The sequence below is a fragment of the Giraffa tippelskirchi genome, chromosome 4, assembly GCF_054371585.1.
Source record: "Giraffa tippelskirchi isolate mGirTip1 chromosome 4, T2T-mGirTip1v1.2.pri, whole genome shotgun sequence".
Lineage (NCBI taxonomy): Eukaryota > Metazoa > Chordata > Mammalia > Artiodactyla > Giraffidae > Giraffa > Giraffa tippelskirchi.
The window spans coordinates 132,840,118-132,857,979 of NC_137278.1; the positions used below are offsets into that span (position 1 = coordinate 132,840,118).

Sequence of the window (17,862 nt, forward strand, 5' to 3'; positions counted from 1 at the left end):
CAGAGTCAATGCCTGTATGACTGCTACCCTAAGGTCATTGTTTGGGATTGGGTTGCTCATTGCCAATGAGTAAACAAGTGATGATCAACAGTGAGAAAATAACAACAGGGCTAATTATAAAAATTACTGCTTTTTTCCCCTTCTGTTTATTTTTTTTGTCTCCAAAACGGGAGGAAATGTGTCTTTAAGGGGTAGTAGAGAGGATGTCTCTGGGTCATATTAGGTCTCTTAAAATAGTGAGATCTCAGCTCACACATACATTTGGAGAAAGAGTTGTTGTTGTTCAGTCACTCAGTCATGTCCAACTCTTTGCAACCCCATGGACTGCAGCATGCCAGGTTTCCCTGTCCTTCACCATCTCCCGAAGTTTGCTCAGACACATGGCCATTGGGTTGGTAATGCCATCCAACCATCTTGTCCACTGCTGTCCTCATCTCTTCTCCTCCTGCCTTCAATCTTTCCCAGCATCAGGGTCTTTTCCAATGAGTTGCCTCTTCCCATCAGGTGGCCAAATTATTGAAGCTTCAGCTTCAGCATCAGTCCTTCCAATGAGTATTCAGGGATGATTTCCTTTAGGATTGACTCGTTTGATCTCTTTGTAGTCCAAAGGACTCTCAAGAACCTTCTCCAAGACCACAGTTCAAAGGCATCCATTTTTCAATGTTCACTCTTCCTTATGGTCCAGCTCTCACATTCATACAGGACTACTGGAAAAACTGTAGCTTGACTATACAGAACTTTGTTGGCAAAGTACTGTCAAGGTTTGTCATAGCTTTTCTTCCAAGGAGCAAGCATCTTTTAATTTCATGGCTGCAGTCACCATCCACAATGATTTTGGAGCCCAAGAAAATAATGTCTTTCACTGATTCCATTGCTTCTCCATCTGTTTGCCATGAAGTGATGGGACCAGATGCCATGAAATATTTTTTTGAATGTTGAGTTTTAAGCCATTTTTTTCACTTTTCTCTTTCACCTTCATCAAGAGGCTCTTTAGTTCTTCTTCACTTTCTGCCATAAGGGTGGTGTCATCTGCATATCTGAGGTTATTGATATCTCTCCCAGCAATCTTGATACCACCCTGTGCTTCATCCAGACTGCCCTGTCACATCATGTACTCTGCATATAAGTTAAATAAGCAGGGTGACAGTATACAGCCTTGGTGTACTCCTTTCCCAATTTGGAACCAGCCCATTGTTCCATTGGTTATAATTGTTGTTTCCTAACTTGCATACAGATTTCTCAGGAGGCAGGTCAGGTGGTCTGGTATTCCAGTCTTTTGAAGAATTCTTCACAATTTGTTGTGATCCACACAGTCAAAGGCTTTGGCGTAGTCAGTGAAGAAGAAGTAGATGTTCCTCTGGAATTCTCTTGCTTTTTTGTGATCCAATAGATGTTGGAAAACTGATCTCTGGTTCCTCTGTCTTTTCTAAATCCAGCTTGTACATCTGGAAGTTCTCAGTTTGCTTGGTTCACGTACTGTTGAAGCCTAGCTTGAAGGATTTTGTATTACCTTGCTAGAATGTGAAATGAGTGCAATTGTGTGGTAGTTTGAACATTCTTTGGCATTGCCCTTCTTTGGGATTGGAATGAAAATTAACCTTTTCCAGTCCTGTGGCCACTGCCTAGTTTTCTAAATTTACTGGCATATTGAGTACAGCACTTTCACAGGATCATCATTTAGGATTTTAAATACCTCAGCTCAAATTCCATCACCTTCACTAGCTTTGTTTGTAGTAATGCTTCCTAAGGCCCACTTGACTTCACACTCCAGATGTCCGGCTCTAAGTGAGTGACCTCACTATCATACTTACCCCTGTCATTAAGACCTTTTTGTATAGTTCTTTTGTGTATTCTTGCCACTTCTTCTTAATCTCTTCTGCTTCTGTTAGGTCCTTGCTATTTCTGTCTTTTATTGTGCCCATCCTTGGACGAAATGTTCCCTTGGTATCTTTAATTTTTTTGAAGAGATCTCTAGTCTTTCCCATTCTACCATTCTATTGTTTTCCTCTATTTCTTTGCATTGTTCACTTAAGAAGGCTTTCTTATCTCTCCTAGCTATTCTTTGGAACTCTGCATTCAGTTGGGTATATCTTTCCCTTTCTCATTTGCTTTTTGCTTCTATTCTTTTCTTAGCTATTGTAAGGCCTCCTCATTTTGCCTTTTTGCATTTCTTTTTCTTTGGGATGATTTTGGTCATTGCCTCCTGTACAGTGTTACAAATCTCTGTCTGTAGTTCTTCAGGCTGTCTGTTTACCAGATCTAATTCCTTGAATCTATTTGTCACCTCTGCTGTATAATCTTAAGGGATTTGATTTAGATCATACCTGAATGGCCTATGGTTTTCCCGACTTTCTTCAGTTTAAGCCTGAATTTTGCAATAAGAAGTTCATGATCCGAGCCATAGTCAGCTCCTGGTCTTGTTTTTGCTCACTGTATAGAAATTCTCCATCTTTGGCTGCAAAGAATATAATCAGTGAATTTCAGTGTTAACCATCTGGCGATGTCCATATGTAGAATTGTCTCTTGTGTTGTTGGAAGAGAGTGTTTGCTATGACCAGTGTGTTCTCTTTGGATAAGTCTCTTAGCTTTTGCCCTGCTTCATTTTGTACTCCAAAGCCAGACTTGCCTATTACTCCAGGTATCTCTTGAATTCCTATTTTTGCATCCCAATCCCCTATGATGTAAAGGACATCTTTCTTTTTTTTTTTTGGTTAATTCTAGAAGGTCTTATAAGTCTTCACAGAACTGTTCAGCTTCAACTTCTTCAGCATTACTGGCTGGGGCATAGACTTGGATGACTGTGATGCTTTCTTATTATAACTTCAAAAAATTAGAAATACCAGATGTGTTGTTACTTAGTACATGATTCAGAATGTATGTTTCACTTGTGGAAAAATAAAGTAAAATGGAACTTTGAAGTGTTTTAATCTATTAACCATATCCATGACTATAATAATTCTCATTATTGCTATACAGAAAATAGCATTGGATGATTGCAAGTTATGACTTTAAAACGCAATGAATTTTGAGTAAAATCATAAGTAGCATGTACAAATACTCAGAAAATATGAAATTGCTGTGTCATATAACACGTCTTTTATATTTCATAAATTCTTGCTAAAATAATGAGAAGGAAGACTAACAGCCCTTGCATTCTCCAGCAGACGAACTAGAGAAAACCAGTGCTTTAAGGAAGGTGAGATATTGGAGAGGCTAAATTTTCTTGTGTTACCTTGAGTGAGCAACATTCCCCCTCAAATTCCAACTCTCATGTAATAGAAAAGCAGAGTTCTTGGCATCACCCAAGTCACTCACTTGATAGTCACTCTGGGCAGAACATAGCACGTTTTAATCTCCAAGGCTTCCCATTCAAAGCTCCAACCCTACCATAAGCCCTAAGTTGACAACTTTTCTTTCCCTGAAATTCAGCACTTTTGGTGAAATCTTATGTTTTTCATTGCCTTTCTATCTATTTAATTTCAAAAAATCATTCAATACGCATACAACTTTACTCAGTATCAATGAAATGATAGAGAAATAAATTATGATTAAGTACAACTTTTGGCCAATATATCTATATTTCCATTGATATGCCTTTGAGTAGGGTTGAATCTGAACTGTCATCTCCCGTCTTGACCCCACCCTCAAAGTATCTTCATGCTTTTCTGTGGCATCTTTCAGCATCTAAAACAGAGGACCATTAGGAAGCTGTTAGTGTTAACTCACCAGATATCCTGAAGCCTATAGTTCTTTCCTAATTTATCATCTCCCATTAAAAAATTTTATTTCTTATTTTTTACTTAAAAATTGCTTTACTGAAGTACAGTTGCTTTACAATGTTGTGTTAGTTTCTACTGTATTCCAAAGTGAATAAGCTATACTATACATATACATATACCCTTTATTTTCCAGATTTTCTTCCCATTTAGGTCATCATAGAGCATTGAGTAGAGTTTCCTGTGCTATACAGTGTGTTCTCATGAGTTACCTATTTTATACAGAGCAGATTCATGACATTGTACAGGAAGCAGGCATCAAGACCATCCCCAAGGAAAAGAAATGCAAAAAGGCAAAATGATTGTCTGAGGAGGCCTTACAAATAACTGTGAAAAGAAGGGAAGTGAAAGGCAAAGGAGAAAAGGAGAGATATACCCGTTGGAATGCAGAGTTCCAAAGAATAGCAAAGAGAGATAAGAAAGCTTTCCTCAGTGATCAGTGCAAAAAAAATAGAAGGAAACAATAGAATGGGAAAGACTAGAGAGCTCTTCAAGAAAATTAGAGATACCAAGGGAACATTTCATGCAAAGATGGGCACAATAAAGGACAGAAATTGTATGCACCTAACAGAAGCAGAAGATATTAAGAAGAGATGGCAAAAACACTCAGAAAACTATACAAAAAAGATCTTCACGACCCAGATAATCACGATGGTGTGATCACTCACCTAGAGCCAGACATCCTGGAATGTGAAGTCAAGTGGGCCTTAGAAAGCATCACTACGAACAAAGCTAGTGGAGGTGATGGAATTCCAGTTGAGCTATTTCAAATTCTAAAAGATGATGCTGTGAAAGTGCTACACTCAATATGCCAGCAAATTTGGAAGACTCAGAAGTGGCCACAGGACTGGAAAAGGTCAGTTTTCATTCCAGTCTCAAAGAAAGGCAATGCGAAAGAATGCTCAAACTACCGCACAATTGCACTCATCTCACACGCTAGCAAAGTACTGCTCAAGATTCTCCAAGCCAGGCTTCAGCAGTATGTAAACTGTAAACTTCCAGATGTTCAAGCTGGATTTAGAAAAGGCTGAGGAACCAGATTTCAAATTGTCAACATCCGCTGGATCATCAAAAAAGCAGGAGAGTTCCAGAAAAACATCTACTTCTGCTTTATTGACTATGCCAAAGCCTTTGACTGTGTTCAGTTCAGTTCAGTTCAGTCACTCAGTCATGTCTGACCCTCTACAACCCCATGGATCGCAGCACACCAGGCCTCCCTGTCCATCGCTAACTCCCGGAGTCCACCCAGACCCATGTCCATCGAGTCGGTGATGCCATCCAACCATCTCATCCTCTGTCGTCCCCTTTTCCTCCTGCCCCCAATCCTTCCCAGCATCAGGGTCTTTTCCGATGAGTCAACTCTTCGCATGAGGTGGCCAAAGTATTGGAGTTTCAGCTTCAACATCAGTCCTTCCAATGAACACCCAGGACTGATCTCCTTTAGGATGGACTGGTTGGATCTCCTTGCAGTCCAAGGGACTCTCAAGAGTCTTCTCCAACACCACAGTTCAAAAGCATCAATTCTTCGGCACTCAGCTTTCTTCACCGTCCAACTCTCACATCCATACATGACCACCGGAAAAACCATAGCCTTGACTAGATGGACCTTTGTTGGGGAAGTAATGTCTCTGCTTTTCAATATGCTATCTAGGTTGGTCATAACCTTCCTTCCAAGGAGTAAGCGTTGTTTAATTTCATGGCTGCAATCACCATCAGCAGTGATTTTGGGGCCCCCAAAAATAAAGTCTGACACTGTTTCCACTGTTTCCCCATCTATTTCCCATGGAGTGATGGGACCAGATGCCATGATCTTAGTTTTCTGAATGTTGAGCTTTAAGCCAACTTTTTCACTCTCCTCTTTCACCTTCATCAAGAGGCTCTTTAGTTCTTCTTCACTTTCTGCCATAAGAACATGGGACACAACAAATTGTGGAAAATGCTTCACAGGATGGGAATACCAGACCACCTGATCTGCCTCCTGAGAAATCTGTATGCATGTCAGGAAGCAACAGTTAGAACTGGACATGGAACAACAGACTGGTTCCAAATAGGGAAAGGAGTACATCAAGGCTGTATATTGTCACCCTCCTTATTTAACTTATATGCAGAGTACATCATGAGAATAGCTGGGCTGGATGAAGCACAAGGTGGAATCAAGGTTGCTGGGAGAATATCAATAACCTCAGAAATGGCAACCCACTCCAGTGTTCTTGCCTGGAGAATCCCAGGGTCGGCGGAGCCTGGTGGGTTGCCGTCTATGGGGTCTCACAGAGTCAGACACGACTGAAGCGACTTAGCAGCAGCAACAGATATGCAGACGACACCACCCTTATGGCAGAAAGCGAAGAAAAACTAAAGAATCTCTTGATGAAAATGAAAGAAGAGAGTGAAAAAGTTGATTTAAAACTCAACATTCAGAAAACTAACATCATGGCATCTGTTCCCATCACTTCATGGCAAATAGATGAGGAAACAGTGGAAACGGTGACAGACTTTAGTTTTTTGGGCTCCAAAAATCACTGCAGATGGTGACTGCAGCCATGAAATTAAAAGACACTTGCTCCTTGGAAGAAAAGTTATGACCAGCCTAGACAGCATATTAAAAAGCAGAGACATTACTTTGCCAACAAAGTTCTGTCTAGTCAAAGCTATGGTTTTTCCAGTAGTCATGTATGGATGTGAGAGTTGGACTATAAAGAAAGCTGAGCACCAAAGAATTGATGCTTTTGAACTGTGGTGTTGGAGAAGACTCTTGAGAGTCCTTTGGACTGCAAGGAGATCCAACCAGCCCATCCTAGAGGAAATCAGTCCTGAATTTTCATTGTAAGGACTGATGCTGAAGCTGAAGCTCCAATACTTTGGCCACCTGATGCGAAGAACTGACTTGTTTGAAAAGACCCTTATGCTGGGAAAAATTGAAGACAGGAGGAGGAGTGGACGACAGAAGATGAGATGGTTAGATGACATCACCAACTCAATGGACATGAGTTTGAGTAAACTCTGGGAGTTGATGATGGACAGGGAGGCATGGTGTGCTGGAGTCCATGAGGTTGCAAAGAGTCAGACACAACTGAGTGACTGAACTGAACTGAACTGATCAATAGTGTATATGTGTCTATCCTGATCTCCTAATGCATCCCAACCCCCACTTTCCCCCTTGGTATGTATATGTTTGTTCTCTACGTCTGTGTCTCTATTCCGTATATATTTATTAATATATGATATTGTGAAAGAGGAGAGTAAAAAGAGCTGGCTTAAGACTAAGTATTAAAAAACCCAAGATCATGGCATCCGGCCCCATTACTGCATGGCAAATAGAAGGGGAAATGGTGGAAATTGTGACAGATTTCCTCTTCTTGGGTTCCAAAATCACTGTGGATGGTGACTCCAGCCATGAAATCAGAAGATGATTGCTTCTAGGCAAAAAAGCATTGATAAACCTAGACAATGTGCTGAAAAACAGAGACATTACTCTGCCATTAAGGTTCGTATCGTCAAGGCTATGGTCTTCCTGGTGGTCCCATATGGTTGTGAGATGAGATCATAAAGAAGGCAGAACTCCAAACAATTGATGCCTTCAAACTCTGGTGCTGGAGAAGACTCCTGAAAGTCTGTTGGACAGCAAGGAGATCAAACCAGTCTATCTTAAGGGAAATCAACCTTGAATATTCACTGGAAAGACTGATGCTGAAGCTGAAGCTCTAGTATTTTGGTCATCTGATGGGAACAGACAACTCATTGGAAGAGTCTCTGATTTTGGGAAAGATTGAGGGCAGAAGGAGAAGAGGGCATCAGAGGATCAGATGGCTGGACAGCATCATTGATGGAATGAACATGAACTTGGGCAAACTTCAGGAAATGGTGAAGGACAGAGAGGCCTGGCGTACTGCAGTCCATAGGGTTGCAAAAAGTTGGACCTGACTGGGCAACTGAACAACAATAGTTTGGTATTTGTTTTTTGCTTTTTAATTTATTTCACTCTGTATGACAGTCTCTAGGTCCATCCACATCTCTACAAATGACCCTAATTTCTCTTCTCTTTACAGCTTGCTACCTGTACCATTGCAAACATTTCCCCAGGGTTCTTCTCAGAGCTGTCTTTACTTCTTTGTTTCTGAGGCTATAGATGAGGGGATTTGCTAGCGGAGTAACTACACCATACTGTATGGAGAAGATCAGCTCCAGAGGTGAACCTGAGGTTGGCATGAGATAACGGAGGAAAGCTGAGGCATAGAAGAAGCTCACTGCAGTGATGTGGGAGGAGCAGGTGGAGAAGGCTTTGCTCCTGCCTGTGGTGGAGCCAGTGCTCAGGATGGTGGAGACAATGCGTGTGTATGAGAAGAAGATCAGGAAGAATGTACCAAAGCCATGTAGCAGTGTGGAGCCTGTCAGGACAGGGACATTGGTGGAAATATCAGAGCAGGACAAAGGGAAGAGAGAGGGCAGTTCACAGGTATAGTGGGGGATGATATGATTCTCACAGAAGTTCAAGTTCATAGCCAGGGGGATGTTGATAACTGCATCCAGAAAACCCAGGCCCCATGAAGCCCGTACCAGCTTCACACAGAGCTGGCTGCTCATCAACTGACTGTAGAGCAGAGGGTAGCAGATGGCAGCATAGCGATCATAGGCCGTCACTGAGAGCAAGAAGATTTCTGTCCCTCCAATATCAAACACAAAGAAGGCTTGAGTCAGGCAGCCTTCTTTTGAAATAATTTTCTTTTCAGACAGGAGATTCTCCAGGAGCTTGGGAACTGTGACTGAAGAGAAGCAAAGATCCAGGAAAGAGAGGTGACTCAGAAAGAAGTACATAGGTGTGTGGAGATGAGAATCAGCTCTGATCACCAGCAGCAGCATCAGGTTCCCCATCATGGTTAGGAGGTAAATCCCCATGAAAAGCACAAAGAGCAGTATCTGGACTTTGGGATCAGCAGACAGCCCAAGGGGGATGAATTCAGTGATGGTGCTGTGGTTCCTCAAGGCCATTTAGAAAGGATTTTTCCTAGAAAGAAATATAACAATGTACCTGAAACTTCTCTTTACTACACCCAACTATGGAGAAAGGGATCCACTTTTATGTACTTACTCCTGATTATTTAGATTTCATGTATGTCCTTATCAAATGTCTATAATGTTTGCTTCCCCTTCTAGGGTTCTATTTCAAACAGTGATTTTTCCATAGGTGACATTCTGTTTTAAAGACACTGAAGAAATTTGCTAATTTGTGCAGACCCTGTCTGTGACTAATTTGTTCTGTCTCCTTCAACTGGGCACTGCTTTACCAGCAATACTCTATGCATGTTTTGTAAATCATGGCAGAGTTGCTGGGAAGCTGTTTCAGCTTTTGCCTTCTCTCCCCTGTTTTCCAATCTTCCACTCCAAAACCCTTTTAGAATCCATAACTTCCTAATAATATTGTTTTATCTTTCTTTAGCTTTTTATTATTGACGCTATGCATTAACATCTATTGTCAATTTGACTCTCTGGGACAAGATTAAAAGATGACAGAGTGTGACTCTGCGTGTATGTGTGTGTGAGAGTGTGTGTGTGTGTGTGTATCTGAATTTTGGATATGTGAAGAAAGGATAAGGAGGATACTGCTGACTACTTTCTTTGAATTAGAAATTTGACTATCATAAATTAGATAACTCGTCCAAGTCCCCAGTCTATATAATTCAATTCTATAAAACCTCAGGACTCTGGGTCTTTTTTTTTTTTGTATGGTCATGATTTATCTATTTTTATTTGCTAATTTATGGAATAGAAAATCCATATTTCTTTTATTCTTCACATTTGTATTTTAAAATTTTTAATTCAAGGATAATCGTTTTATAATATTGTGTTGGTTTCTGCCATACAACATTACAGAACAGTCATAATTATATATTTCCCCTCCCTCTCCCACCCCATCACACAGAGCACCGAGCTGAGCTCCCTGTGTTATACAGCAGCTTCCCACTAGCTATCTATTTTATACATGATTGTGCATATATGTTAATGCTACTTTCTCAATTTGTCCCACCCTCTCCTTCCCCCACTGTGTCCACAAGTCTGTTCTCTATGTCTGGAGACATCAGGTCTTTCTACCATGCAGTGACTTTCACTTAAAGGCTTGGCTTTCATTTGGTGATCATTTTGCAATATATGTATCAAATCATTATGTTGTATACTTGAATATAATAAAAGGTTATGTGTTGTATTTCAATTAAAATTGTCATTTTCTCATTTAACTTCACAAAACATTCTGGGTAGATCATTATATCCTAATTTTTCTAATGTAGAATGAGAAGTATGTGAATATCTTGTCTTACCAGAGTGAATAAGTGACTATCCCAGGATTTAGCCTATGTCTTCATTATTGTTCTCATCTGGCACTTCTGCCTTCCATTTTCTTATGTTTTTCTTAAATATGCTGATTCTCCTCATGTGGCAGCCATTGAGGCGCTCCAGTTGGGAGAAAGAACTCAACATTCAGCTGAAAATGATGAACTTGCTGACAGCATCCAGTTGGTGCTTTGAAAATAACTGCAGCTTTAGCGGAAGCCAAACTTCCCAGGCAGTCAACAACTGAGCATACCTTAGATATCACATTTTGACCATTTTTGCCTTGTCTAAGGGTCAGTCATTGCCCTGGAGCTCCCAATCCATCTAAGGGTTGGATAATCCTTGACAGGTCTGTACTGGAGTCTGAAACTCTCCCTAGATGATTCTGCTTTCCTTTCCTCTCTCCTGTTAGCAGTGTCATATCTGGTCTGAAGGCTTTTCCAGCCCAATTCTATTTCCTTCCTCTTTGTCTTTCACAGGCTCCTCTCCCTCTCTCCCAGTTTCATGTAATATTACTACTACCAAAGTATCTGTTCTGGGAGGACTTCAACAGATATACTTCCACTCTGTGCTAATTCATCAGCTCACCCACTGTAAGCAACTCCCTTCATTTTATGCCTTTACTGAATCACTGTCTTCTTTTGGCAGTTAGTGGTTAGAATGTATATGGCACATTTCTTTCTTTTCTTTTTCCTTCCCAAACAATAACACTACAGTTCTTTGAAGAGAGCGATTATGTTCTATATTACTTTGTATCTCCATACCATAACTCTTGGTCCAGTGAAAAGCACATATGGTTGGTCTTCCATAGCAAATATGTTGAATAAAAAAATGAAGTGAATTGGATAGGCTTTTTAGGTAATTTCTTTGGGAAAGTTTGCAGAATCATAAGCTTGATAAGGATTCAGCACTAAGAAGACAACAAAGTGGGAAGCAAAGGATGGTATATGTGTATATATATGTTTGTGTGTGTGTGTACAGACTGTCTCAGTTTTGTGTAACCAGTAGTGTACTTAACATATCCAATGCTTACTAGCCCATTTCAGACCATACTGGAAAGGCTGTTAAAGCCTATAACATTCACTTGGTCATTCATTGTTTTCTGAACATTAATTTATTCAGTTTATTTATTCATTCTTTCTTAAATCCTTATGACTATGAGTCATAGCAGAACTTAGATCCAGATTGTATCTGTCTGTCCAGTAGCTGAATTTGCAGTTCTGCTGCTGCTAAGTCGCTTCAGTCGTGTCCAACTCTGTGCGACCCCATAGACGGCAGCCCACCAGGCTCCGCCATCCCTGGGATTCTCCAGGCAAGAATACTGGAGTGGGTTGCCGTTTCCTCCTCCAGTGCATGAAAGGGAAAAGTGAAAGTGAAGTCGCTCAGTCGTGTCCGACTCTTAGCGACCCCATAGACTGTAGCCTACCAGGCTCCTCCATCCATGGGATTTTCCAGGCAAGAGTACTGGAGTGGGGTGCCATTGCCTTCTCCGGAATTTGCAGTTCAGAATGACCCAAATTAACTGATTCAGTGAACAATGAGAGCAACTTGCTGAAAAAATATCTATTTTAAGGAGCCTCTCTCATCTGTGAGTTTAAGTCCTGTCAAAGTGAGTACTTCCTCTACTGTCTTCACTAGCAAAATAACAATCACAACAAACAACAATAATTTCTATCATTATCTTCTAGAATTTGAAAATGTCTCCAAGTGTTTGGAATTTTCTGAATGAATTAAATGGAATTGCTTGTTTCATTCTAGACTGACTTTTAAAAGTATACCTGACCACAGTGTTTATTTGTGTTTCTAACTGTGCACCAAAGAACATGCCAGATTCTGCAGAAGATATCAGGGAATTGTTATCTGAGAGTCCAAATCTGAAAAACTTTGGTCCTGGAGGGTGGGCCTATGTGATGCAGCAGTAGGGCAGGAGGCCGGCTGGGTAATGTGATTCTATTTGCTTATGAAACAGTCCTAACACAGACCTTTCTATGGATGAGACACAGAAAACTTACAAAACGTTCTTAAGGTCATAGAGATGTAAGCCTTAGAGTTGGAATTTGGGCTCAGGAACTTGACATGTGTCCAGCTTTGTCATATTCTTTGTAAGGAAATAGGTGTCTAGGTCATTCCTTGGAGAAGAAGATCTGTAACATATACCATGGGGTACCTAAAGTCTTGTTGCCCTTACATGTATTTAAGTTTTTAAAATGTTAGTTAATTGCATAAATACTGGGATTGATTTAATATTGAAAATGATATGGAGAGAGGCTCAATATTTCCTCTATTCACTGAACGTGGGAGTATTCTTCATGACCAAATGCAGATGGAGTGGAGTAGGAATTGAATACTCAGGAAAAAGCGGCAGAAAGACCATCGGTGTCTAGACAGGCACCTGGACAGGGGGATGGTGAACGTTGGAGGAAACTTGGAATTTTTGAATTCAGATATTTTCCCTCAAACCTGTTTATTTATTTATTTATTTATTTATTTAATAAATTTATTTATTTTAGTTGGGGGCTAATTACTTTACAATAATATTCCCTGGTAGTCTAGTGGCTAGGATTCGGCGCTTTCACCCCTCAAACCTGTTTAGACTTCTACCCCTCTCTATCTGTGTGCTTCACATCATCAGTATTTGTTGGGGTCAAGGGGAATTATTAATAGGAACAAACTGAACTTTTTGTAGTATGTGTGGTGTGACATCCTAGAAGAGGAGGGTTTCCTCTGAGTTACCATTATCTGCTGTTTAGTATGTTCTCTGGTGTACTCTGATCTGCTCTGGTGTCCTCTCGACCATCAGCTATCTACTCTGGGTGGGTATACTTTCCCCATCCAGCTTAACTGTTACGCTTCCACCTGCTGGTGCCAGGTTTCATTGCACTGCTGGAGCCCAGGCCAGTGTGGAGCTGGAACCCAAGATGTAAGATGTGCCTGATCCCAAAGTCAGCATAACTAACTGAGGTTAGAGATTCTTCCCAAGTGGCTGCTCAGAGTAACTGAGCACAAAGTCCTCAGTGTATGGACAATGTGGTCCTAGGTCAGGGAGCTCAGTCTCCAGCAGATAGAAAGTTGATGAGAAGACAGGAAAAGAAGGGTGGATTAGCTGAGGGAAAGACAAGGACTAGGAAAGGGAGAGGAAAAACTTTAGAGCAACTGTAGTGGACGTTACCAAGTTCTGGGCTTTTTCTGACTCAGGTTTCCTGTCGCTCTGGTCTTTTCATGGTGGGCTCTCATCTGGACTGCGATGGTCTCTATGCCTATGGGCATCAGTATTTCTGTAGCCTACTTATAGAAAAAGCAAGACATCCTTTTTTCTTTCTGGTTAGAAGTCATACTGAGAGCAGAAAACTGATACCCCAGAGTATCTTCTTAAAGGCAGAAGCTTCAAGACACGTATCCTCTGAGTTCTGAATTTGTCCTGGCTTTCGCTCCTACAAATTACATAAGAAGACTATCAAATCCTTAACAGAAGATGTGTAAAGAGCATCTCTCCAGGGGACTCAGGTTCAACCATTTAGACTTCTCTTTATTTAGTTTCCTCTCTGATTCTAAATGCAATCACATGAGAATTTGTGATATGAGTGACTCTCACATATAATCCCTCAGAAGGGTACATATAGATTAGGCAATCAGTAGTTGGCTGGCTGAGCCTGGAATCCCAGATGGAGGAACCAATGTCTTTTTTTTAAAAAAAATGTACGTATAATTAACTTAGTTTCGGGTGTAGAACTTGGGCCAATGCTTGTTATTCCCTGAAGTCATAGCTTGCCCAATTTGAAACTCATTAACTAGACAAGTTGAAATTTGTAAGACCCTCAGGTGATTCTATTAAGTGTGTTCTTTTGGAGCTTCTGTGTTGAAGTTATGGCCTAGGACGAGAACTCTGTCCCAAAATATAGCACCTGCCATATTGAATATTCATGCTAAAAGAATTTGAGAAATGGCTTGTGCAGGAGGGACTTTCTGATTTTCTCTGAAGGAGATCGTAAAGCCCTCATATGAGAGGTGCCCTACACAACCTGGAGGAACAGGTCATCCTTATCTCCGAAGATGAAGAGACACAGAGGAACCTGAATGAACTGGCCTTGCTAATCACATTCTTCCACTTTCAGTTTACTACACTTAGCTCACCTTTGTCCTATGACATCTTTCCATGACTTTTCAGTCTTTCCATATATACAATCAGGTTTGTACCCTTAATCAAATCTCCCCATTACTGGAAGTGTTAGCTAACACTATGGCAGTAATCATAGAGCAATATATGTGTATCAAATCCATACATTGTACACTTAAAATTTGCACAGTGTTTATGTCAATTATATTTTAATATAGCTGAAAAAAATCACTTGGGTTTACTTGTTTCTTCATGTCTTCATTTCCTTATGAGGCTCCCATGTCACATAAAAATTAAATAAATCTGTATGCTTTTCTCTTGTTAATCTGCCTCTTGTTACAACAGTCCTAGTCATGAACTTAAAAGGGTAGAGAAAAAAGGCAGTTTTTCTCCTAATAAGTGTAAATATACTAATTGACTTCAGAATGCATGGATTCATACAGTATTTAGGGAATTATTTAGTAGTCTTTCTTCTTTTAATCTTCAGAAATTCTAAAGACCAGAATTCAAAAGAGACAGAGACAACAAAGAACCTAGTCACAACACAATCCCCTTGTTTTAATTGCTACATTCTCACCTACTTATAAATAAATTGTCTTCAAAGTACACAAATTAAGATATAAAATCAACATATAAATATTGTCTTACAGTATACTAGACAAAATTCTTTTAAAAGGCTAAGCTTTAAAACAAATATAATTGTCATTTAAATATATTATTTGGCACAGTTATTCTGAACAGTTGTAACATTGAAAACAGATTTAGAGCTCACTAAAATATATATTCTATATACACACATACACAGATCTTACTGAATACAGATTTGATGTCCTAGAGGAATGTGGACCTTAGAGAAAATGATTTGGGATATGAAGATTATTTTCAAAAAAAAAGGTAAAGAAACACTCCTCTTTGCATTTTATGCTTGAGGTAGTGATCTACTTTACCTGAGTGTGTATCCTCAAAGTTCTGATAACATATTGACTTTCATTGTGCTTTTGTGAACTGCAAGGTAAGAAATAGTCATGAACACCTAATGGTACTATGTGACCTTCTGCTGAGGCTCTTATAAAATACTGTTATTTTGGACAGTAATTCAGGCAAGACTGACTATTTCTAGTACTCAAGAACATTTACGTGTTGGTCATTGACCATTGCCTGTGGCAACTCATTTGCCTGTATTGGAGAAATATAGTTAAAAACAAAATCTCCCAATCCAGAAAACTTCTCCACAAAGGTAAAAGAGAAAGAAAATACTTTTATTGTTGAATAATTACTAATCCAGAATGTAACGTGCATCAAAGAAAATCTGCTAGGAGAACATACAGAGTCTCATTCATTTATATAGCTGAGCAGATACGATTTGTTACATACTTGTTCTTGAGATAAATGATAACTAGTCACCAAGTAAGAGAATTTAAAGCACCGTTTGCTACTCATAGTTCCTCTCAGATTCGCCTGGTAATTGAGGTGGCTATCTCTGTTTGCGAATTGGCTTTATCTAAAGGAAAAATAAACTTCTCACATCTATAAGACAGTTTTGGAGGGAGGCACAGATTGCATTCACTTGCTTTCTTGATGACTGTAGTTCAGAGAGATGGCTTTCAGGTCCTTGAGAAACACATTCCTCCGTCATAAAGCTGGTAAGAAGCTTATTTAACTTTTAAGAAGATTTGTGTGCATTTTAGAGTCAGAGAAAGAACTTAAAATTTTCCATAGTAAATGCTCTAAGAAGAGGGTGGGAGGAGAAGTCTCCTATATTTTCACAGGGAAAAATAAGCCTCTTATTTTTAAGTTGTATTTGCCCTTACACCTGTCACTGTTTTTCAAAATCAAGCCCTATCTCAGAAACTTTGCAGAATGTGAAGGGCCCTTTTCCATCCAGACTGTCTTTGGTCTTACCTCCATGGCTGCTTGAAAGGCTGTAGATTTTCATCCCTTTCTTGCTTGTGTAACCCATAGCCTGGAACATGCAAATAAAGAGGAGAGTCAGTCACCTTTTTCAGCCACCTAAATCATAGAATCAGGTATGATTTTCTACCACTGTATATCTAGGTGAAACTTGCATCTTTGAGGAAAAAGGTATGATAAATTATAGAGGCACCTATTTCATTTGTGGAACTGACGCATACCTGAAGTCATCACACAGTTGGTGTGGCTTTTGTGGTATGGGAGACTGTAACCCATGATTTACTAACTTTCACAGAAGGATAGGTTCCACTATCCCTGGCATGAATGAAGCACCATGATTTGGGTAATATTTCCATGAAATGAAGTTGCTGTCCTATTAGCTGAAAGACTTGGTTAACTCTTTAGAACAAATCAGTAACTGCCTTAATTCTTTACAATCTGTTATTGCTGACTGGTCATTAGAAATATAGTCCTGTGGATTCACATGGCTCTAGATTTTACATTGGCTAACCAAGGAGGAGTAGGGATATAAACAACAAAGTCACTCAATCTATTTTCCTGACAAAGCATTTGTCCTCCATGATAAAGCACATCCAAAAAGAAGTTGACCAGTGGTAGTATACTGAAAACATAGAGCACACTAGAGATCTCTTCAAGAAGATTAGAGATACCAAGGGAACATTTAATGCAAAGATGGGCACAATAAAGGACAGAAATGGTATGCACCTAACAGAAGCAGAAGCTATTAAGAAGAGGTGGGAAGAATACTCAGAAGAACTATACAAAAAAGATCTTCACGACCCAGATAATCACGATGGTGTGATCACTCACCTAGAGCCAGACATCCTGGAATGTGAAGTCAAGTGGGCCTTAGAAAGCATCACTACGAACAAAGCTAGTGGAGGTGATGGGATTCCAGTTGAGCTATTTCAAATCCTGAAAGATGATGCTGTGAAAGTGCTGCACTCAATATGCCAGCAAATCTGGAAATCTCAGCAGTGGCCACAGGACTAGAAAAGGTCAGTTTTCACTCCAATCCCAAAGAAAGGCAATGCCAAAGAATGCTCAAACTACCACACAATTGCACTCATCTCACACGCTAGTAAAGTAATGCTCAAAATTCTCCAGGCTAGGAGGCTTCAACAGTATGTAAACCGTGAACTTCCAGATGTTCAAGCTGGATTTAGAAAAGGCCGAAGAACCAGAGATCAAATTGCCAACACCCTTTGAATCATCGAAAAAGCAAGAGAGTTCCAGAAAAACATCTACTTCTGCTTTATTGACTACACCAAAGCCTTTGACTATATGGATCACAATAAACTGTGGAAAATGCTTAAAGAGATGGGAATCCCAGACTACCTGACTGCCTCCTGAGAAATCGGTATGCAGGTCAGGAAGCAACAGTTAGAACTGGACGTGGAACAACAAACTGTTTCCAAATCAGGAAAGGAGTACATCAAGGCTGTATATTGTCACCCTGCTTATTTAACTTATATGCAGAGTACATCATGAGAAACGCTGGGCTAGAGGAAGCACAAGCTGAAATCAAGATTGCTGGGAGAAATATCAATAACCTCCCTTATCAATAATATGCAGATGACACCACCCTTATGGCAGAAAGCGAAGAAGAACTAAAGAGCCTCTTGAAGAAAGTGAAAGATGAGAGTGAAAAAGTTGGCTTAAAACTCAACATTCAGAAAACTAACATCATGGCATCTGGTTGCATCATTTCATGGC

General features: G+C 40.0%; 1 protein-coding gene and 1 long non-coding RNA gene across 4 annotated transcripts in view; both read right to left on the bottom strand.

Annotated features, from left to right (window-relative positions):
* Positions 1–3,559: 3,559 nt before the first annotated feature.
* The window catches only part of LOC145545191 (uncharacterized), a 113,806-nt gene continuing 99,503 nt past the window's right edge, over positions 3,560–17,862 (bottom strand). For 2 of the 3 annotated variants that reach the window (XR_014081935.1, XR_014081933.1), the window contains 4 exons: positions 16,117–16,177; positions 15,162–15,219; positions 13,270–13,531; positions 3,560–3,684 (listed from right to left, as the gene is read on the bottom strand). This is a non-coding gene — a long non-coding RNA (uncharacterized LOC145545191). The remainder of the gene's footprint in view (positions 3,685–13,269; positions 13,532–15,161; positions 15,220–16,116; positions 16,178–17,862) is intronic. The other variant, XR_014081934.1, reaches the window with a different exon arrangement.
* On the bottom strand, positions 7,382–10,795 carry LOC145545182 (olfactory receptor 8S1-like). The gene has a single exon (XM_081589080.1). The coding sequence runs from the start codon at positions 8,760–8,762 to the stop codon at positions 7,827–7,829; it is 936 nt and encodes a 311-aa protein (XP_081445206.1). The 5' UTR covers positions 8,763–10,795; the 3' UTR covers positions 7,382–7,826.

Bases quoted from the DNA above. Each gene is read 5' to 3' on its own strand.
- LOC145545182 (XM_081589080.1), bottom strand. From the start codon at position 8,762: ATGGCCTTGAGGAACCACAGCACCATCACTGAATTCATCCCCCTTGGG.